The sequence below is a fragment of the Phocoena phocoena genome, chromosome 8, assembly GCF_963924675.1.
Source record: "Phocoena phocoena chromosome 8, mPhoPho1.1, whole genome shotgun sequence".
NCBI lineage: Eukaryota > Metazoa > Chordata > Mammalia > Artiodactyla > Phocoenidae > Phocoena > Phocoena phocoena.
The window spans coordinates 68051339-68074076 of NC_089226.1; the positions used below are offsets into that span (position 1 = coordinate 68051339).

The following is a 22738-nucleotide window of genomic DNA, read 5'->3' on the forward strand; positions in this document are numbered from 1 at the left end:
CCTGGAGACAGAGTTTAAAAATACTTGGTGCTTGTAAAGTTTTTGGTTGCATTGTGATAAAGTTGGGGAGCTGTGGGAATCTGTTCTTTCTTCCATGAAGAGAACCTTAAGGATAAAATCACATGCAATTAGCTTTAAGCTAGTTACCTGAAACTGGTAAGAAGTAGTTTCATTCTACAACTCTCTTAGCAAATAATCTTTATACTGTTAAGGAGAGAGTATTAAATTCGGTAAAAATTTTCTGTTGTTTGGTTTTAACAGATTTTTATAGGGAGGGTGTCCTGGTAGGTGAGGAAGGGTTGAGCCAATCCTTTGGTTGAGCCAATCACATATTCAGGCTATAAATCCTCAATTATTAAAGGGCAGACTGCTTAGTATCTTTTTCTGTCTTAAATGCATGTGTACACCTATGGAAAACTTTATGGTTCCTGGTATCTGGTAGGAGCTTAATAAATATTTCTTGAATAGATTTTTACATATGAAGCTCAGAGAATTAAATAACTTGTTCTAGGTCATGTGTCTAGGACACTATGTTTAATATATATTTAGTATGTAATTGTCATTAATACTTACCAGATTTGTTCGGTGTATTGATGCAGAATTATTCTTCATTTCTCCCCTATGACAACATTTTAATGCTCTATAGTTTTAATTAGGTTTGGGGGTCAACGAAGTCTTGAAATAGTCTTATTAGACCTGAAGCAGATTATAAGTAGAGTAACCATACTGTGAAAACTGGAACGCTTTTGAGAAGAGGGGGCTCTAATCAAAGTTAAGCTGGAATAATGTGTAAAACCAGGCTTATTCCGGGAAAACCAGGACATATATGGTCACCCTATATTTACTTTTATTTTTTACAGTAAACTTTTTTTTTTTTTTTTTTTGTGGTACGCAGGCCTCTCACTGTTGTGGCCTCTCCCGTTGCGGAGCACAGGCTCCGGACGCGCAGGCTCAGCGGCCATGGCTCACGGGCCCAGCCGCTCCACGGCATGTGGGATCTTCCCAGACCCGGGCACGATCCCGTGTCCCCTGCAGCGGCAGGTGGACCCTCAACCACTGCGCCACCAGGGAAGCCCTACAGTAAACTTTTTATTGACATGTAACATACCTTCAGAAAGTCCATAAATCCTGTGTACAACTTGACGAGTTTTAAAAAATGAGCCACCCAGATCAAGAAATAGAACATAACCAGTATCCCAGAAGCCTCCCTCACACCCTTTTTGGTCGCTACCTCTTCCTCCCCTGGAATATAACCATTGTTCTGACTTTTAACCGTAGATGATTTTTGCCTGTTTTTGAACTTTATATGCATGATATCATACAGTATACACCTTTTGTGTCTGGCCTCTTTGGCTCAGTGTTCTCTTTGTGAGCCCCATCCATGTGGTGTGTAGGATAATTCCTTCATTCTTATTGTTTTTTAATATTCCATTGTATGAATATACTATAATTTATGTAATATACTATTGACCAGACATTGGGTTTTTAAAATTTTGGGTCAGTAGGAATAGTGCTGCTACAAACATGTAAACATTGTTTATGAGTCTTTTGGTGAACAAATGTACTCATTTCTGTTGGTATATAATCAGGAATGGAGCTGCTACATCATATGATACGTGATTGTTTAGCTTTATTAGGTTGTACCACTTTTACTAAGTGTTATAACTATCTGTACTTCCTCCAGCAGTAGATGAGAGTTCCATTTTTCTCTCTCTGAAACTTTACCAGTACTATGTATTGTCTGTCTTTTTCATTTTAGCCATTCTGGGGACAGTGTACCAGGATCACATTGAGGTTTGATAACTAATGAAGTTCAGCCCTTTTTAAATTTTTTAAACTGTATTTTATTTTTATTTATTTATTTTTGGTTGTATTGGGTCTTTGTTGCTGTGCGCAGGCTTTCTCCAGTTGTGGGGAGCGGGGGCTACTCTTCATTGCATGTGCGGGCTTCTCATTGCAGTGGCTTCTCTTGTTGTGGAGCATAGGCTCTCGGTGTGTGGGCTCAGTAGTTGTGGCACACAGGCATAGTTGCTCCGTGGCATGTGGGATCTTCCCGGACCAGGGATCGAACCCATGTCCCCTGCATTGGCAGGTGGATTCTTAACCACTATGCCACCAGGGAAGTCCTCAGCCCTTTTTTATGTGCTAATTGGCCATTTGGATACTCTCCCTTATGCTTCCTTTTCTGTTCGAGCCTTTCCCATTTTCTATTGTTTTTTTCACTTCTCCTTATTGATTTGTAGTTCTTCATATATTCTGGGTAGTAATCAGTTGTCATTTATACATACTACTGCAAATATCTTTTACCTGTTTTGCCTTTTCTCTCTGTTAATAGTGTTGTGGGATGAACTCAGTTTTAGTGTCTTCCAGTTTATCAATATTTTTCCTTTTTGGTTAGCACTTCTTGTGTCCTATTTAATAAATATTTGCCTACCCCATGATCATGGAGATGTTCTGTGTCATCTTCTAGAATCATAACTATTTTACCTTTCACATTTGGGTGTATAGTCTGTCTGGAATTCATTTTTGTGTGTGGTGTGGTATAGAAGTCAAGATTCATTTTTTGCTATATGGACATCCATTGATTGTACTCTTCTCTTCTTGTCCCAATACCACATTTCTGTAGCTTTATAATGCATCTTGTTACATGGTAATATAAGTTCTCCAGCTTTGTTGTTCTTAATGCTTGTCTTGGCTACTCTTGGCCCTTTGCATTTCTGTAACATTTTAGAGTCTTAGTTTCCATACATAAATAAAAACAGCTTAAATTTTGATTGGGATTGTATTGAATCTAAGGAATGTAGTACATCTCTCCATTTATTTAAGTATTGTTTGATTTCTCTCAATGTTTTGTAGTTTTCCATTAGTATCTTTTACATTTATTTCTAATTTTTGGTGGTCTCAAAAATAAAATAATTCAGGGGCTTCCCTGGTGGTGCAGTGGTTAAGAATCCGCCTGCCAATGCAGCAGGGGACACGGGTTCGAACCCTGGCCTGGGAAGATGCCCCATGCCATGGAGCAGTTAAGCCTGTGCGCCACAACTACTGAGCCTGTGCTCTAGAACCGTGAGCCACAGCTACTGAAACCCATGTGCCTAGAGCCTGTGCTCTGCAACAAGAGAAGCCACCGTAATGAGAAGCCTGTGCACCACAACAAAGACCCAACTCAGCCCCCCCCAAAAAATTCGTTGAGGTGAAATTCACATAATATAAAATTAATCATTTTAAAGGGAAAAATTCAATGACATTTGCTACATTCACAATGTTATGCAGCTGCCACCTCTGTCTAGTTCCAGAATTCCTTCACTCCAAAGTAAAGCTCCTGAAGCAGTTTTCCTCCACTGCCCATTCTCTCCACTCTTCAGCTCCTGCCAACCACCAGTCTGCATTGTCTCTATGGATTTATCTATTCTGGATATTTCATAAAAGTGAAATCCTATAGTATGTGATCTTCTATATCTGATTTTTTAAACTTTGTATGTTTTTGAGGTTCATCCCCCATTGTAGTACGTGTCAGTACTTCATTCCTTATTATGACTGAATAATATTCCACTATATATACATGTTTGTTGATCCATTCATTTGTTGATGGACTTTTGGGCTGTTTGTACTATTTGGCTGTTGTAAACACTGCTGCTATAAACAAGTGTGTATATGTACTTTTTGAGTACCTATCTGCAGATCTTTTGGGGTGTATACCTAGGAGCAGAATTGCAGGGTCATATGATAATTTTTTGTTTAACTTTTTGAGGAACTGCCAAACTTTCCCACAGCAGCTGAGTCATTTTTCATTCCCATCAGCAATGTGCATGAGTTCCAGTTTCTCTGCATCCTCATCAGTCGATACTTGATATTTTCCATAATTTTTTGGTGTTTTGGATGGTATTATAAGTGGTATAGTTTTTTTTAACTTTATTTCTTATGCGTTGGTGGTGGTTTTTTTTTTCTGTATAAACCTTGTATCTAGTTCTCATATTCACTTGGTAATTCTAATAATTTACTTATATATTGACTGAATTTTCTGCGTACATTTGCATTTCTGATTTCCAATGCTTTTTTAAAATTTTTAAATTTTATTTTTTTATACAGCAGGTTCTTATTAGTTATCCATTTATTACATATTAGTGTATATATGTCAATCCCAATCTCCCAATTCATCACCCCACCCCCACCCCCCGCCACTTTCCACCCTTGGTGTCCATATGTTTGTTCTCTACAGCTGTGTCTCAATTTCTGCCCTGCAAACTGGTTCATCTGTACTATTTTTATAGGTTCCACATATATGTGTTAATATACGATATTTGTTTTTCTTTTCCTGACTTACTTCACTCTGCATGACAGTCTCTAGATTCATCCATGTCTCTAAGATGACCCAATTTCTTTCCTTTTAATGGCTGAGTAATATTCCACTGTATGTATGTACCACATCTTCTTTACCCATTTGTCTCTCGATGGGCATTTAGGTTGCTTCCATGACCTGGCTATAGTAAACAGTGTTGCAGTGAACATTGATGTGCATGTGTCTTTTTGAATTATGGTTTTCTCTGAGTATATGCCCAGTAGTGGTATTGCTGGGTCATATGGTAATTCTATTTTTAGTTTTTTAAGGAACCTCCATACAGTTCTCCATAGTGGCGGTATCAATTTACATTCCTACCAACAGTGCAAGAGGGTTCCCTTTTCTCCACACCCTCTCCAGCATTTCTTGTTTGTAGATTTTCTGATGATGCCCCTTCTAACTGGTGTGAGGTGATACCTCATTGTACTTTTGATTTGCATTTCTCTAATAATTAGTGACGTAGAGCCACTTTTCATGTTCTTCTTGGCCATCTGTATATCTTCTTTGCAGAAATGTCTATTTAGGTCTTCTGCCCATTTTTGGATTGGGTTGTTTGTTTTTTTAATATTGAGCTGCACAGGCTGTTTATATATTTTGGAGATTAACCCTTTGTCCGTTGATTCATTTGCAAATATTTTCTCCCATTCTGAGGGTTGTCTTTTCATCTTGTTTGTAGTTTCCCTTGCTTTGCAAAAGCTTTTAGGTTTCATTAGGTCCCGTTTGTTTATTTTTGCTTTTATTTCCATTACTCTAAGAGGTGGATCAAAAAACGTCTTGCTGTGATTTATGTCAAAGAGTGTTCTTCCTATGTTTTCCTCTAAGCGTTTTATAGTGTCTGGCCTTACATTTAGGTCTCTAATCCATTTTGAGTTTATTTTTGTGTATGGTGTTAGGGAGTGTTCTAATTTCATTCTTTTACATGTAGCTGTCCAGTTTTCCCAGCACCACTTGTTGAAGAGACTGTCTTTTCTCCATTGTATATCCTTGCCTCCTTTGTCATAGATTAGTTGACCATAGGTGTGTGGGTTTATCTCTGGGCTTTCTGTCCTGTTCTATTGATCTATATTTCTCTTTTTGTGCCAGTACCATCATATTGTCTTGATTACTGTAGCTTTGTAGTATAGTCTGAAGTCAGGGAGTCTGATTCCTCCAGCTCCGTTTTTCTCCCTCAAGATTGCTTTGGCTATTTGGGGTCTTTTGTGTCTCCATACAAATTTTAAGATTTGTTGTTCCAGTTATGTAAAAAATGCCATTGGTAATTTGATAGGGATTGCATTGAATCTGTAGATTGCTTTGGGTAATATAGTCATTTTCACAATATTGATTCTTCCAATCCAAGAACATGTTAAACATCTCTCCATCTGTTTGTGTCATTAATTTCATTCATCAGTGTCATATTGTTTTCTGCATACAGGTCTTCTGTCTCCCTAGGTAGGTTTATTCCTAGGTATTTTATTATTTTTGTTGCAGTGGTAAATGGGAGTGTTTCCTTAATTTCTCTTTCAGATTTTTCATCATTAGCATATAGGAATGCAAGAGATTTCTGTGCATTAATTTTGTATCCTGCAACTTGACCAGATTCACTGATTAGCTCTAGTAGTTTTTTGGTGGCATCTTTAGGATTCTGTATGTATTGTATTTCTGGTGGCATCTTTAGGATTCTGTATGTATAGTATCATGTCATCTGCAAACAGTGACAGTTTTACTTCTTCTTTTCCAATTTGTATTCCTTTTATTTCTTTTTCTTCTCTGATTGCCGTGGCTAGAACTTCCAAGACTATGTTGAATAATAGTGGTGAGAGTGGACATCCTTGTCTTGTTCCTGATCTTAGAGGAAATGCTTTCAGTTTTCCACCATTGAGAATGATGTTTGCTGTGGGTTTGTTGTATATGGCCTGTTTATGTTGAGGTAGGTTCCCTCTGTGCCTACTTCTGGAGAGTTTTTATCATAAATATGTGTTGAATTTTGTTAAAAGCTTTTTCTACATCTATTGAGATGATCATATGGTTTTTATTCTTCAATTTGTTAATATGGTGTATCACATTGATTGATTTGCATATATTGAAGAATCCTTGCATACCTGGGATAAATCCCAGTTGATCATGGTGTATGATCCTTTTAATGTGTTGTTGCATTCTGTTTGCTAGCATTTTGTTGAGGATTTTTGCATCTTTATTCATCAGTGATATTGGTGTGTAATTTTCTTTTTTTGTAGTATCTTTGTCTGGTTTTGGTATCAGGGTGATGGTGGCCTCTTAGAATGAGTTTGGGCATGTTTCTTCCTCTGCAGTTTTTTGGAAGAGTTTGAGAAGGATGGGTGGTAGCTCTTCTCTAAATGTTTGGTAGAATTCACCTGTGAAGCCATCTGGTCCTGGAGTTTTGTTTGTTGGAAGATTTTTAATCACAGTTTCAATTTCAGTGCTTGTGATTGGTCTGTTCATATTTTCTATTTCTTCCTGGTTCAGTCTTGAAAGGTTATAGCTTTCTAAGGGTTTGTCCATTTCTTCCAGGTTGTCCATTTTATTGGCATAGAGTTGTTGGTAGTAGTGTCTTAGGATGCTTTGTACTTCTGCGGTATCTGTTGTAACTTCTCCTTTTTCATTTCTAATTTTATTGCTTTGAGTGCTCTCCTTCTTTTTCTTGATGAGTCTGGCTAATGGTTTATCAATTTTATCTTCTCAAAGAACCAGCTTTTAGGGCTTCCCTGGTGGCGCAGTGGTTGAGAGTCCGCCTTCCGATGCAGGCGACACGGGTTCGTGCCCCGGTCCGGGAAGATCCCACATGCCCGCGGAGCGGCTGGGCCCGTGTGCCATGGCCGCTGAGCCTGTGCGTCCAGAGCCTGTGCTCCGCAACGGGAGAGACCACAACAGTGAGAGGCCCGCGTACAGCAAAAAAAAAAAAAAAAGAACAGCTTTTAGTTTTGTTGATCTTTGCTATTGTCTTCTTTGTTTCTATTTCTTCTCTGATCTTTATAATTTCTTTCCTTCTGCTAACTTTGGGTTTTGTTTTTTCTTCTTTCTCTAGTTCCTTTAGGCATAAGGTTAGATTGTTTATTTGATATTTTTTTCTTGTTTCTTGAGGTAGGCTTTTATTACTATAAACGTCCCTCTTAGAACTGCTTCTGCTGCATCCCATAGGTTTTGGATCGTTGTGTTTTCATTGTCTTTTGTCTCTAGGTACTTTTTGATTTCCTCTTTGATTTCTTTAGTGATCTCTTGGTTTTTTTGTAACATATTATTTTGTCAAAATATGAACAATCCATGTGTTTGTGTGTTTTACGTTTTTTTCCCTGTAATTGCTTTCTAATCCCATAGCGTTGTGGTCAGAAAAGATGCTTGATATGATTTGGATTTTCTTAAATTTACTGAGTCTTGATTTGTGGCCCAAGACATGATCTATCCTGGAGAACGTTCCATGCGCACTTGAGAAGAAAGTGTAATCTACTGTTTTTGGGTGGAATGTCCTATAGATATCAATTAATTCTATCTGGTCTATTGTGTCATTTAAAGCTTATGTTCCCTTATTAATTTTCTGTTTGGGTGATCTGTCCATTGATGTAAGTGAGGTGTTAAAGTCCCCCAGTATTACTGTGTTATTGTTGATTTATTGTTTTGTTTTGTTTTGGCGGTATGTGGGCCTCTCACTGTTGTGGCCTCTCCCGTTGCGGAGCACAGGCTCCAGACGCGCAGGCTCAGCGACCATGGCTCACGGGCCCAGCCGCTCTGCGGCATGTGGGATCTTCCCGGACTGGGGCACAAACCCGTGTCCCCTGCGTCGCCAGGCAGACTCTCAACCACTGCACCACCAGGAAAGCCCCGATTTATTCTTTTATAGCTGTTAGCAGTTGCCTTATGTATTAAGGTGCTCCTATGTTGGGTGCATATATATTTATAATTGTTATGTTTTCTTCTTGGATTGATCCCTTGATCCTTATGTAGTGTCCTTCCTTGTGTCCTGTAACATTCTTTATTTTAAAGTCTATTTTGTCTGATATAGTTTTGCCACTCCAGCTTTCTTTTGATTTCTATTTGCATGGAATATCTTTTTCCATCCCCTCACTTTCAGTCCATATGTGTTCCTAGGTCTGAAGTTGGTCTCTTGTAGACAGCATATATATGGGTCTTGTTTTTGTATCCATTCAGCAAGCCTGTGTCTTTTGGTTGGAGTATTTAATCCATTCACATTTAAGGTAATTATCAATATGTACGTTCCTATTACCATTTTCTTAATTGTTTTGGGTTTGTTTTTGTTGGTACTTTTCTTCTCTTGTGTTTCCCACTTAGAGAAGTTCCTTTAGCATTTGTTGTAGAGCTGGTTTGGTGGTGCTGAATTCTCTTAGCTTTTGCTTGTCTGTAAAGCTTTTGATTTCTCCTTCGAATCTGAATGAAATCCTTGCCATGTAGAGTAATCTTGGTTGCAGGTTCTTCCCTTTCGTCACTTTAAATATGCCATGCCATTCCCTTCTGGCTTGTAGAGTTTCTGCTGAGAGATCAGCTGTTAACCTTATGGGAGTTCCCTTGTATGTTATGTCGTTTTTCCCTTGCTGCTTTCAATAATTTGTTTTTGTCTTTAATTTTTGCCAGTTTGATTACTGTGTGTCTCAGTGTGTTTCTCTTGGGTTTATCCTGTATGGGACTATCTGTGCTTCCTGGACTTGGGTGGCTATTTCCCTTCCCATGTTAGGGAAGTTTTCGTGTATAATCTTTTCAAATATTTTCTCAGGTCATTTCTCTCTCTCTTCTCCTTCTGGGACTCCTATAATGCCAATGTTGTTGTGTTTAATGTCCCAGAGGTCTCTTAGGCTGTCTTCATTTCTTTTCATTCTTTTTTCTTTATTCTGTTCCACAGCAGTGAATTCCACCATTCTGCCTTCCAGGTCGCTCATCCGTTCTTCTGCCTCAGTTATTCTGCTATTGATTCTTTCTAGTGTATTTTCCATTTCAGTTATTGTGTTGTTCATCTCTGTTTGTTCTTTAATTCTTCTAGGTCTTTGTTAAACATTTCTTGCATCTTCTTGATCTTTGCCTCCATTCTTTTTGTGAGGTCCTGGATCATCTTCACTATCATTATTCTGATTTCTTTTTCTGGAAGGTTGCCTATCTCCACTTCATTTAGTTGCTTTTCTGAGGTTTTATCTTGTTCCTTCATCTGGTGCATAGCACTCTGCCTTTTCATCTTGTCTTTCTGTGAATGTGGTTTTTGTTCCACAGGCTGCAGGATTGTAGTTCTTCTTGCTTCTGCTGTCTGCCTTCTGGTGGATGAGGCTATCTAAGAGGCTTGTGCAAGTTTCCTGATAGGAGGGACTGGTGGTGGGTAGAGCTGGCTGTTGCTGTGGTGGGCAGAGCTCCGTCTCCAATGGTTTCTTCTTCTCTGTTCCTTTTTCATAGTAGTTTACTCGATGGATGCAATATTCTTGTGAATGACTTGGAGGGTATTTATTAGAATTTAAATTTCCTGTAAATTTTTCATTACCTTAGTTTTCTTCGTGGTTGGTTCTGTTGCTTTTCATTTTGGTCCTTCTTAATTTTGTAGATATTTCTTAAATATCTGATGATCCTTAGTTATCCATATTTATGAAGGACTAGTATGATTGGTTTTGGTAGCTGATACTGCCTTCCTCTCAGTTTTCTGAAGCCTGATTTTCCAAGAGATCTTTTCTCCAAGTGGAATTACTGCGAGCTCTGTATGAGTTTGTTTTAAGGGTCAGCAGCAGCCAGATAATCTGAGGACCTAAAATTTATTTCTGGGGCACAAGTGCTCTGAAGACTTTTCTTCTTTTGGTTGTTTTTCTTTCCTTTCTCCCAGTGCCCCACCTCCATTTGTGGATGTACAGAACAACCTCAAACTTAGCCCTACTTCTCTTTTGTCCTTAGCAGCCATGCTGGATGTTCTCAGCAGATCTGGATACTAAGCCTGGGAGCCAAAGTTTATACAGGAAGTAAGACTGTCAGGAGTGGCTTTGCTGTTCTGTGAGCAACCTTTAGGTACCTTAATTTCCCTAAGCTTTTATTCAGCTTCTTGATCCTGAACTTGGTGTTTTCTATTTAGGGGGTTGGGACAGCTCTTGCCTCCTTATGGTGCTTTCCTATGTTTTTTTTGCTTAGGTTGTTATTTCTTATGCTATGGCTTCTCTATCAGTTTAGTCTCATCTGTTTCTTGTGGAAATTCTTTTTTCTTGCCTTCCTTCCTACCTTTCTTCCTTCTTTTCTTTTTGCTTGTTAATGGGTTTTCAGATTGTTATGAATTTAATTTTTTATAATTGTGAAAAATGTAGATATAAAATACAGGTATCTACTCCTTAGCTTAAACAAAACATAAATACAATTGAAGCTTCTTATTCTCTTTTCTGATTGTATTATACTCTCTCTAATGAATTTATTAATATTATCATGTATATGCATTTCTAAACAGTAAGTAGCATCATTTTGAATGTGTTTGAGCCTTGAATAGTGACATACTGCATGAGTCCTTCTGCATCTCATTTTTTCCACTCATCATGGTTCTTTTGTGTGTTCATTCTATTAGTATACTCTCTTTTCTGCTGTTTCAGTAGAATTTGGGTAGGGAGGATAAGTCAGTCTATATATTCCTTACTATATTTCTTACTAAAAGGGAGGTTTAAGTACCTTTTGAATATATTGTCACTACAGACATGTAAAAGAAAGGACTTGGTGTTACCTCTTGTTTCAACTGGTGATGATAGGTGAATATGACACCTCACCATGTTATACAAGCTAGGCAATTGAGTCTTGCTGCTGACCTCTATTTGGTGTTATAAATACTTTTGGAGACAGAGAAACACCACTTATTCATGTTTGGGGTTTAACTGAGGTTTAAGTGAAGATTTGGATTCTTATTGCTGAAGGAATTTTTAGAGGTCACTTGGTACAAACTGTACTAAAGAAACCCAGGCCCAGAGAAGGTGAGTGTCTTGTCTGAGGTGGTCCAGGTAAAAACAGGGATTAGAAGCCAGTGTTGCAGTTCACTGTACTTTCCACCTTACTACAATGAGCCAAACGTTAATGTCCCCTTTTGTGTTAACGTTGAACTTTGATTTTTGCCTGTCCTTGAAAATACTTATTTGAATACCAAGAGATTTTCAGTATGTAACAATGAACATAAATCTTTGAAGTGATGCCTATTTGTCATATTTTCCTTAGGATCAGAATGGTTTCAATCCCAGAATACTATGAAGGCAAGAATGTCCTCCTCACTGGAGCTACTGGTTTCCTAGGGAAGGTACTTCTGGAAAAGTTGCTGAGGTCTTGTCCTAAGGTGAATTCAGTGTATGTTTTGGTGAGGCAGAAAGCTGGACAGACACCCCAGGAACGAGTAGAAGAAGTCATTAGTGGCAAGGTAAGTATGGAAAATGATCATTTGGAAGAGAGAAAAAAGTGTGTGTTTGTGCATGTAATTATTGTAATCATCAACAGCTTAGTATATTTCCTAAGTATCCTGAAAAAAATTGGTAAAAAAAAACCCTATAAGAATGGCAGTAAACTGAATATGACTTGTGATCGGTAGGAGAAAAAAGCTTTCTTCTATGATGAACAAAATTATATAACAAGTTCGAAATTACCTTTATGGTAAAGGTTTAATGTGTTTTTAGAATATTTGAGGCAGATTATTTGTAATTACTAGATGTTTAAATAGTTTCAGAATGATAATAATGAGTTAGTTTCTAACTGCTACTATGCTGTGAGACAGTGCTTTGATAACAGTTAAAAATTTGTAAGCACTAATTGCTCCTCACAAAAGTATTAGGAAGTAGCAAAGTCACATATTCCCATTTGACAAATAAGAACATGGTGACAGGGGTTATATACAAGAGTATGTCATATATTTGAACCTTTAGTAAAATACGGCTAAGAAAAAAATGGAAATGAACTGGAGTAAAATTATTTCACAGTTATAGGCTTTAGAATTTATCTGACATTCATTGTTAGTAAGTTTGGTATAGTAGCTATGTAATTTTTTAGTTATTAGGTGGGTATCTGATACCTTTTAACCTTCTAGGGCAGCTGTGACTTATGTATAAAAAAAACAAAAAAGACCAAAACTAGAAACCTCTGAGTTACTCTGAGCAGTGAAAGAATTGCTGCAAAGTATCAAAAGATACGTTGATTACTTACAGATTAACAATTCTCTAGAGTTAATAAGTAATTTATTAGACATGATTTGTATTCCAGCCTGTTTTGATCTTTCAGTAGAAATCCATAGTTAATAGTGGCTGACATTTATTGAGTGCTTAAGTTGTGCCAGGCACTGTGTGCAAAGCACCTTAAATGTATTTAATTATCACAGGAACTCTTCAAGGTAGGTACTGGTCTTATTCCCATTCTACAAGGTCATATAGTTAGTGTTAGAGCCAATGTCTGTGAACGATTGAAACCAGAGCTCACGCTCTGGTAGGGACAGATGTTGATATATCCCATTTTACAAATATGGACAATGAGTCTCAGAGGTGGTTATTTTATCTGAAGTTGTGTAGCTAATAGATGTCGGATATAACGCAGATGACTTGATAACAAATCCCTTTCTACTTTATAACATTACTTCCCCAATAGATAAGAAAGTAAGGCAAAGATGATGGAACGCTTTGTGATAAAATGGAAAAAGTAATCTTGAGAGTTGGATACCTTACTAGTTGTATGTTGTAGCTGGTACACACTGAGTAAAAATAGCTTAATTTCCCTAAGCCAATGGCAAAAGGCTTGGTGCCCAAGTTTACAAAAATTAAAAGAGAAGATGACAAAAGCAAAAGAGAAGTGCATGAAGGGCAGCGAATAACAGAGGTTAACATCAGAAGGAATAAGAGTCAGTTTATGGGTTAGGGCAGTAGTGGGAAGCTTATCTCCTAGGAGTGGTAAAGTATGATAACAGAAAAAGAATCAAGAGAAAAAGAGAAGGTACACAATAAGACCTGTACAGAAGTGTGGGAGGGTTTAAATATAACTTTTAATTTTCTTAACATTACAGAGTTATAATAAAATACAATCACTAATATTCACTACAGTGACTTAGGATAAATTAAGAAAAGGTTAAACTATATTTAGAATGTTTTCTTTACTAAGATGTTACGTTGTTTGAGAATGATTTCCATTCAAATATAATTTTGGTTCAGAAAGATAAACTTCTCTTTTGTGAAGCATCCACGTTTTTCTTGTTTGTATTCCCCCTCCTCCCCATTAAGAGGTAATCCTAGACCTACAGGGTTTTAACAGTGATGTAAATTAATATTTGTTTTTACTTTTAAAAATAAATTGTTTGAAACTATTAATAGGGCATTAAAGAATAAAAATAATATTTACTTTTGTCCCACTGTTTATTGAGTTTGTCCCCACATGAAAACTTTAAATAATCTTTATTTCAACTAGAAAAACTTCTTTTCTCTGAATTACTTTTTAAAACAAATCTACTTCTTTGAGGGCTACTCAGTGACAGTATAGCTCACAAGGGTAGTTATACTCTAGTAACGTTCTTCCCATTGCCCCAAACTCTCGTGCACTTATGTTCTTCCCATTTGCCCTCCCTTCCGCAAAGATGTGAGTCCTGCTACATACTAGAAGCTGTTCAGGTTACTAGAGATACGGCAATGAAGAAAACAAAATCCCAGCATTTGGAATTTACATTCTAGTTAGGGAGACAAGTTAACAACTATATAACATGTTGAATAGTGGCACGTGCTGTTCAAAAGTAAAGCAGAAAAGGGGGATTGAAAGTGATGGAGGTGCTGCTTTAGATACGATGGTCAGAAAAAGTTCTCTGAGGTGACGTTTGGTCAGAGACCTGAATGATGAAGTGAGGAAGAATCCATGTGGTACGTGGAGGAAGAGTGTTAAAGGTAGAGAGAACAGCACGGGCAAAGGCTCTGAGAACTGCTTGGTAGGTTGGAAGAGTGTCAGAGCAAGCTGTGGTGTTTGCTTTACTGGACTCTGTATAAGACATGTAAAGTAAATACTAAGTGCTGGAGTATTCCTACTAACACTCTCCTCTACCCAAGTGAGGTTTTTGCCTTTTAAAATATCGAAAATCAAAATTATTGATTATTCTTTTATTGTTAATTAATTGTTAATTATTAAAATATCAAAAATCGAAATTGTTAATTATTCTTTTAAATTTTTGCTTGTTTAACATGAGGAAGAGGGTTTCAAACAAATATTTATACTTACACATGAGAAAAATGTAGCAAGTGTTAACTTTAAACTCTTAGATTAAGGAATTATCACATGAACTTTCTATGTACTTATTTTTAGAAGTAAGATGTGGGTTAAATGTGAAAACAGAGAACAGAGTAGTGATTACCAGAGAGGAAGGGGTTGGGGGTAGGGTGAAATGGGTAAAAGGGGGTCAACTGTATGGTGACAGATGGAAACTAAGCTTTTCTTGGTGAGCACGCAGTAGTGTATATAGGAGTCAAAATATAATGTCCTAATCGTGGAACTTATATGATGTTATAAACCAGTGTTAGTTATCTCAATTAAAAAAAAAGACAAGGGACTTCCCTGGCGATCCATTGGTTAAGACTCTTTGCTTCCACTGGAGGGGGCATGGGTTTGATCCCTAGTCGGGGAACTAAGATCCTGGGTGCCAGGGGGAATGGCCACACACACACACACACACACACAAAAAAAAAGACAAGTTTTAGTCATTTTCATTATTGTTTCTAAATTCTTTAGAGACAATAAAAAAAAGATGTGAGTTAATATTTCAGTATTTACTACCATAAAATCTAGCTACATAATAACTATGCTTGAAGAATTTGCCATCTTAAAGTGTGGTAGGTACAAAGGTCATTTTCAGTTTTTCCTGAGAACTGGGAAGATCAACTAAACTGTATTCAATATCATTTTAAAATTAAAAGTATTTGGTAGCCTAGTGTAAGGACTTTTTTAAAAACGTGATATAATTTATAGCTTTTTCCAAGTGACTTTTAATTAAAACTCTTGAGCAAATTATTTGATAATGTATATTGACTGCAGTGTATTGCAGACTGATATTATTACCTTATGGCTGTATTTTTTCATATCATCCAAATAGGTTGAAAGATTCTATTTATTTAAGGCAGTGATTCTCAAAAACTTTTGACCTCTGGACCCCTTTACACTCTTAAAAATTATTGAGGACTTCAAAGAGATTTTGCTTTTGTGAGGTTTTATTTCAAATATCTTACTGATGTATTATCGTAGTAGAGATTAAAATTGAGAATTTTTTTTTTCAGTCTGTAACACCTCTTTGTAAAGTTTTGAGACTTTAACAATACCTTACACAGACCACGTGTTAAATACATGTTGAATGATTGATTCAAATAAGATACTGCTATTTAAAACATTTTGCACAAAGCCTGGGCCATAGTAAAAACTCAAAACATGATAGAAGCAGTAATAGCAATGATAGTGATTTAGTACTTATGATAATTGTAGTGCAATATTAATATTGATTTATTTTATACTGGATTGCTAGATCATTCATCGAGTGCTGAGAGTTATTTAAAAAGAACAATTTTCCAAACAGTCGGGTATTCACACTGTAGGTATGATCTATGCTTCCCGAGTTCAGCTCTTCATCCATCTTTTTCTATGTATAGATTTATCAAAGTAAGCTTTATGCTGTATTCCTCTTCTAGTTTCCTCTCTTCTTTTTTTTTTAACAGCTTTATTGGAGTATAATTGCTTTACAATGGTGTGTTAAGTTAATGCTTTATAACAAAGTGAATCAGCTATACATATACATATATCCCTGTATCTCCTCCCTCTTGCGTCTCCCTACCACCCTCCCTATCCCACCCCTCTAGGTGGTCACAAAGCACCAAGCTGATCTCCCTGTGCTATGGGCTGCTTCCCACTAGTTATCTGTTTTTCCTTTGTTAGTATATGTAAGTCCATGCCACTCTCTCACTTTGTCCCAGCTTACCCTTCCCCCTCCCTGTGTCCTCAAGTCCATTCTCTACGTCTACGTCTTTATTCCTGTCCTGCCCCTAGGTTCTTCAGATCCTTTTTTTAGATTCCATATATATGTGTTAGCATATGGTATTTATTTTTCTCTTTCTGACTTACTTCACTCTATATGACAGTCTCTGTGTCCTTCCACCTCACTACAAATAACTCAATTTTGTTTCTTTTTATGGCTGAGTAATATTCCATTGTATATATGTGCCAATTCTTTATCCATTCATCTGTTGATGGACACTTAGGTTGCTTCCATGTCCTGGCTATTGTAAATAGAGCTGCAGTGAGCATTGTGGTACATGACCCTTTTTGAACTATGGTTTTCTCAGGGTATATGCCCAGTAGTGGGATTGCTAGGTCATATGGTAGTTCTATTTTTAGTTTTTTAAGGAACCTCCGTACTGTTCTTCATAGTGGCTGTATCAATTTACATTCCCACCAACAGTGCAAGAGGGTTCCCTTTTCTCCATACCCTCCAGCATTTATTGTTTGTAGATTTTTTGATGATGGCCATTCTGACTGGTGTGAGGTGATACCTCATTGTAGTTTTGATTTGCATTTCTCTAATGATTAGTGCTGTTCATCCTTTCATGTGTTTGTTGGCAATCTGTGTATCTTCTTTGGAGAAATGTCTGTTTAGGTCTTCTGCCCATTTTTGGATTGGGTTGGTTTTTTTTTTTAAACATCTTTATTGGGGTATAATTGCTTTACAATGGGGTTGTTTGTTTTTTTGATATTGAGTTGCATGAGCTGCTTGTAAATTTTGGAAATTAATCCTTTGTCAGTTGCTTCATCTGCAAATATTTTCTCCCATTCTGAGGGTTGTCTTTTTGTCTTGTTTATGGTTTCCTTTGCTGTGCAAAAGCTTTTAAGTTTCATTAGGTCCCATTTAAAATTGGGAAATTTTTAAAGTAAAAGAATATACATACAAGCACACATTCCATGAGCCATCGAGAGTGATGATGTCATTACACCTGTAGCTTTGGAAAATTCCTCTCTATACTTGTGAGAGAATGAAAGTGAAAAATGCAAATAATGTTTTACTTTTATTATGAAAATAGTTTTGACTTCGTGAACTCCCTAAGTGGGGGTCTCAGGGACTCCTAGGATCTTCTACACTTTGCGAACTGGTGCTGATTAAGAGTGTACAGTGTTGCTTAGACCATGTGGGGACAGCCTACTGGCACATTCTAATGGATATACTGAATAGGGGCAAATGTTCATGCTTTAAGGAGAGAGTTGACTTTTGCAGACATCCAAAATTAATTTGAACCCAAGCTTGGCAGTAAAGATTCAGAGAATAAAATTAGAGTCAGAAACAAAAGTGATTAGAAAGCTGTGAGCTCAGTTTTGCAAGGACTCTGACTCTATAGGCATATCCCTCCAAAGAAATGTCAATGATAGCATTATTTTTTTTTTTTTTTGGAAGAGAATGATGCTCATTTGTCTATCTAAATTCTTATAGTCCTGTTGGAAAAAACAAAAAAATTAGCAAATCCTTACATAGCAACTAAGCAGACTTTTTACTTTGAATGAACTTTGTATACCTTTGTGATAGTTCTTTGGATTAGAACTAATTGTCATGTCACAGTAGCTTTTCTTTGACATCATGCAGCAGATACTTAACATGTTGCTTTTATTTTTATTTAACTGTAGGATGTAAAATCCTTTCTCCAAAATTTAGAAGTTATCCCTGAACTTCTTAACTACTCAGATAGTGTATGTTAGTCTCTCTTCTTTTTTCTCTTTCTGATTTTTTGCCACATCCTTTTGGAATTCTTTGCTTCCCTGAAAACCTGTGAGAAGGGAGTCATCAAGGGGGCTATCAGACCACAAGGCCTATTTTAAGTAATAATGCCTGCATGTGTGTTTTGCTGCCATCTCTGCCCTTTGTTTACTCATCTTTGCATTTTATCATGAACCACTTGTAATTGGTATATTGTAATTCCCTTCCCAACACCCTCCTTCCCCCTAATGAGAGGTTATTTTTTCTTATTCATTTTTTATTTTTCAGAAAACATTTATTGTGTGTACTCAGTGCTGGGCACTTGACTTGATGTAAGGGGTTGAATTCAGGAATAAATAAGAGTCCCTGCCTTAATGGAGCCTACAGTCTAGAGAGCTTTTAAGAGGGAAGAGGGAAGGAAGAGAGAGTGTAGAGGTGTTAAGAGAGATTGGATAGGAGCAGTTATTGAAGCTGATGTCTTGGTTGGAATTGAGGACCTAAGTAAAATGTGAAAGAGTTGGGCATCTTCTCTGGGGTCTCCAGGGTAATGCTTCTAAAATTTTTCCTCACCAGTAAGTCTGATTTGTAAAGAAAATGATTATCTTCTACTGAAAGCCTGAAATTTCATTGAACTTTTGTAGTTTAGTCTAAACATATGGCCATTATTTTCAATATAAAAGTGCCTTGTCCCCAAGTATTTGTCTAAATAAATATTTGACTAAAATACTCTATAAAATTTTGTCATTTTATCTTACGCTTTTAATTCCCCCCGGCACATCCCACCACTTACTCCTAGGGCCATTCATTCCCACTTATGTATAGCATTTCTGGTGAACCAATAAAATGAGTTCTTTTTATATCAAGTAGCAGTGAATATGTACACTTAAAGTTGTTAAGAAACCTTTAGGTAGAGCCTTCTATGATTTTGCAACAGGAATAAAAGAGCATAGGCATAGAGCATATACTATAGTGGGACATTGTCTTATAGCAGAATTTCTCAACTTCAGCACTATTCACATTTTGGGCCAGATAATTCTTTGTTATGGGGAGCTGTCCTATGCATTGTAGGGTGGTCAACATTCCTGGCCTCTACCCACTGAATGCCAGCAGCTCCCTCTCCTCACCATCCCAGTTTTGACAAAGAAAAATGTCTTCAGACATCACCAAATGTTCCCTGGGGGCTAAAATTGCCCCAACTTGAGAACCACTGATTTACAGGAATGTCTCTGGGAAGGTAAACCTCATTGCTGGCAAGGAGTGCAAATAGTTGACCACGAAATAAATTCTGGAAAGGGAATAAAATACATTAAAGAGGGCATTAGTGGACTTAATAAAGTAGGAACTAATTGGGGTACCAGTGGGTTAAAGACTTTGGAAAAGATGGTATTGAATAAAGAGATGGTAGCTAAAGAAGGGAAGAGCATCACATTTGAGATGTAACTTGTGAAGCAGCGTGATCATGTATTGGTGGTAGTGGTGGAGATATCTGATATGAAGGGGAATTAAAGGTCATTGGCAGTCTGGGAGAATGAAAAAGTCTGAATTCAGTGTGTTAAAAGTACTTTTCTGGTCATTCCTCAGGCTCCTTTTTCTCTGCTAGCCCCTTAAATATTCTTCAGAATTCTGTCCTAGGCCTTGATCTCTTCTTACTAGGTCCATTTAGGTAATTACTCAGCACCTTCTGTTTTGTGTGAGGTGAAAGGTTGTATTTTAAATTAGATTTGGAAAAAGCTTCATATAGTCTGGACCTTGGGTGCTCATCACTGCTGCTACCTGGGTGGTTAATAAAATCTGTATCAGTAGTCTGACTCTTTCTTCCCTGAACTCAGGACCCACAGAGCCAGTTATCTCTACTAGACCAGTCTTCTGGGGTGTTCTCATTGGCACTTTATACTCAGCATTCACAAAACTGAACTCATATCTCCATAGCTTTCCACCTAATGTGGAAAGTGTTTTCCACCTAATGAATTTATTCCAGTGTTTTCCACCTAATGAATTTATTCATTTAACAAATGTTTATCATGTCACTATCTTGCCAGGCACTCTGTTATCTAGGGCCTTTGTTCTGAGCAAAATAGACCTAGTCCCTGTCCACGTGGAGTTTATATTCCTTATCCCTCTTCCAGTCATTGGCCAAGTCTTACTGAGTTTTTAAAATTTCCCAAACATTAATGCTCTGTTACTTCTAGGTGGTTATACATGCTACTTTCTCTACCTGAAACACTATTCTTCTACTTTATAATCTCAGGTCCTTCCCAACTAGCAGGGCTAGATGTTGCTCCTGTACAGTCTCATAACACTTATATTATCCCTATTTTATTACTTATAACATTATATTTTAACTGTTTACTTGTCTAATTTTTCCTATTAGACTCTAAATAGACTGAGGCAAAGGTCATAATTCTTGTTTTCTCAGTGTCTAGAAGGTACTTAGTTCATCTGAAATGCTTAGTAAATGTTTTATTAATTAATATAAAAAAACAATAATATTGAAGTCACTAGCTAGCAGTGGTGGAGGGGAAGACTGTTACTTACTAGAAGTCACCTGGGAAGATGAAAGCGAGTACCATATATGTTTTATAGACTTTTTCCCCAGATTTCAGAATCTCTGCTTAAACTACAAATATGGACTTTAAATGGAGTGGAGAGTCAGGGTGTAATAGAACAGTGATCTGGAGGTGACATCAGTGTTCCTCTATAAAATCTGCGATAAAAAATTAAATTTGACTCAAAATTGAATGTACCTTTATACTGTAACCATTTTGGGATCTGATTCTCCAGTTAAAAATTTATTCCTTTGAGTATACTTAAGGAATACTGAATTTTCTATTTTCAAGTTAGAATCCTGTATGTATTTCTCAAGTTTATCCAGCTTCATATTCACATTTGCTTACCAAATTTTTTTTCCTTTAACATACTTACTTTGTTTTCCCCTTTAAAATTTTCCTAAGATATTAGGTAGAGTATGATTAATGGTATTTTAATCTACTAAAAGAGACTAAAAGCAAAATAAAATGAAGTGATAAATTAAGGTTTGGATTTTAGAAATCTGAATGATCTTTTTATTTATTTTTTTAAAAATGTTATTTATTTATTTTTATCTGAGTTGGGTCTTCGTTGCTGCATGCAGGCTTTCTCTAGTTGTGGAGAGCAGGGGCTCCTTTTCATTGTGGTGGCTTCTCTTGTTGCAGAGCACGGGCTCTAGGTGCGCAGGCTTCAGTAGTTGTGGCACACAGGCTCAGTAGTTGTGGCACACAGGCTCAGTAGTTGTGGCTCGTGGGCTCTAGAGTGCAGGCTCAGTGGTTGTGATGCACAGGCTTAGTTGCTCCGCGGTATGTGGGATCTTCCCGGACCAGGGATCGAACCCGTGTGCCCTGCATTGGCAGGCGGATTCTTAACTGCTGCACCACCAGGAAGTCCCTGGATGATCATTTTAAACGTTGTTCTGATGTCTGTGCTGCTTATGTCTATTCTGAGAGATAATACAATCTAATCAACAAAGGCATGGACAGTTAAAATTTAACTCTGCAAGCTACCAGCCCTGTGTCCTTTGGCAAGTTACTTAACCTCTCTGTGTCTCAGATTCCTCATCTATAAAATGGGGATAACAATGTGGACCCCATAGAGTGTTTTTCATGCAGAATGATAGCAATTTAAGCAACCTTAGGATTCACGTAGTGGAAATTTAAAAAATAGTGATCCTTGGGGGAGGAAAAGGTGGTGATGATGGGTTTTAGAAAGTTGAAAAATACTGCCCTAAAATGTTTTTCCCCTTTGATAGCTTTTTGACAGATTGAGAGATGAAAATCCAGATTTTAGGGAGAAAATTATAGCAGTCAACAGTGAACTCACCCAACCTAAACTGGCTCTTAGTGAAGAAGATAAAGAGATCATCATAGAGTCTACCAATATTATATTCCACTGTGCAGCTACAGTAAGGTTTAATGAAAACTTGAGGTAAGTAAAGGTATTTATATGATATTTGAACTGCAGCACAGTTAAAAGATCTAATTTGAATTCTACTTTTTAGTCAAGTCATTTGAAAGTGTTTTGAAAATGTTTGCTCTCTGTTAATTGTAGCATTCTGTGTCCTACAGAGTATTAAAAGAATTTTCTTTCTCTTCTTAACAGTTTAACAACATCGGATAGCTAGTATATGTTTATTAGAAGTTGCCATAAATTTATATATGGGGCAGGGAGGAGGCAAGAAATGGGAAGTGTGGAGTAGAAGAAAGAGAAGTTTCCCTTGGGTAGGAGTATTAGTCTTAACAACTAATAATGTTTATTTCCTCTGCCCTCCATTCTTTCAGAAGTGTATACCCCAGCAGCTTTGTCTACTTCACACATATTCATCTGAAAATTTTAAAAAGTTAGGCTCAGGTTTTGCAGAGTAAGATGAAATGGCTTATACATTGAAGTCATACCCTGTTTTTGTTTTAAAACTTTGGTATCTGTGTTAAGGGCAGGGTACATTGGATATAGGTTTACTTTAAAAACGGTTTGGACTTCCTTCAAGATGCCCTATTTCAAGAAAAAAATAACATTTTAAATGGTCACTATGTTTTAAAAAATCTAACAAATACACATTTCAAATAATGGTGCTTAATTCAGAGCATTTTTTGATGTTATATACAGTTTTATAATGTTAATCTAATTGTATGGTCTTATATCAATTAAAATGGTGCACACTTCTTTAGGTTTCATAATTGCTTGAAGGCCTTCTT

General features: G+C 37.0%; 1 protein-coding gene across 1 annotated transcript in view; it reads left to right on the forward strand.

Moving 5' to 3' along the window:
• FAR1 (fatty acyl-CoA reductase 1) overlaps positions 1 to 22738 on the forward strand; it is a 72980-nt gene that overhangs the window by 21624 nt on the left and 28618 nt on the right. The window contains exons 2-3 of the mRNA XM_065881949.1: positions 11501 to 11696; positions 21796 to 21971. Coding sequence (XP_065738021.1) covers positions 11508 to 11696; positions 21796 to 21971 — 365 coding nt within the window. The 5' untranslated portion in view covers positions 11501 to 11507. The remainder of the gene's footprint in view (positions 1 to 11500; positions 11697 to 21795; positions 21972 to 22738) is intronic.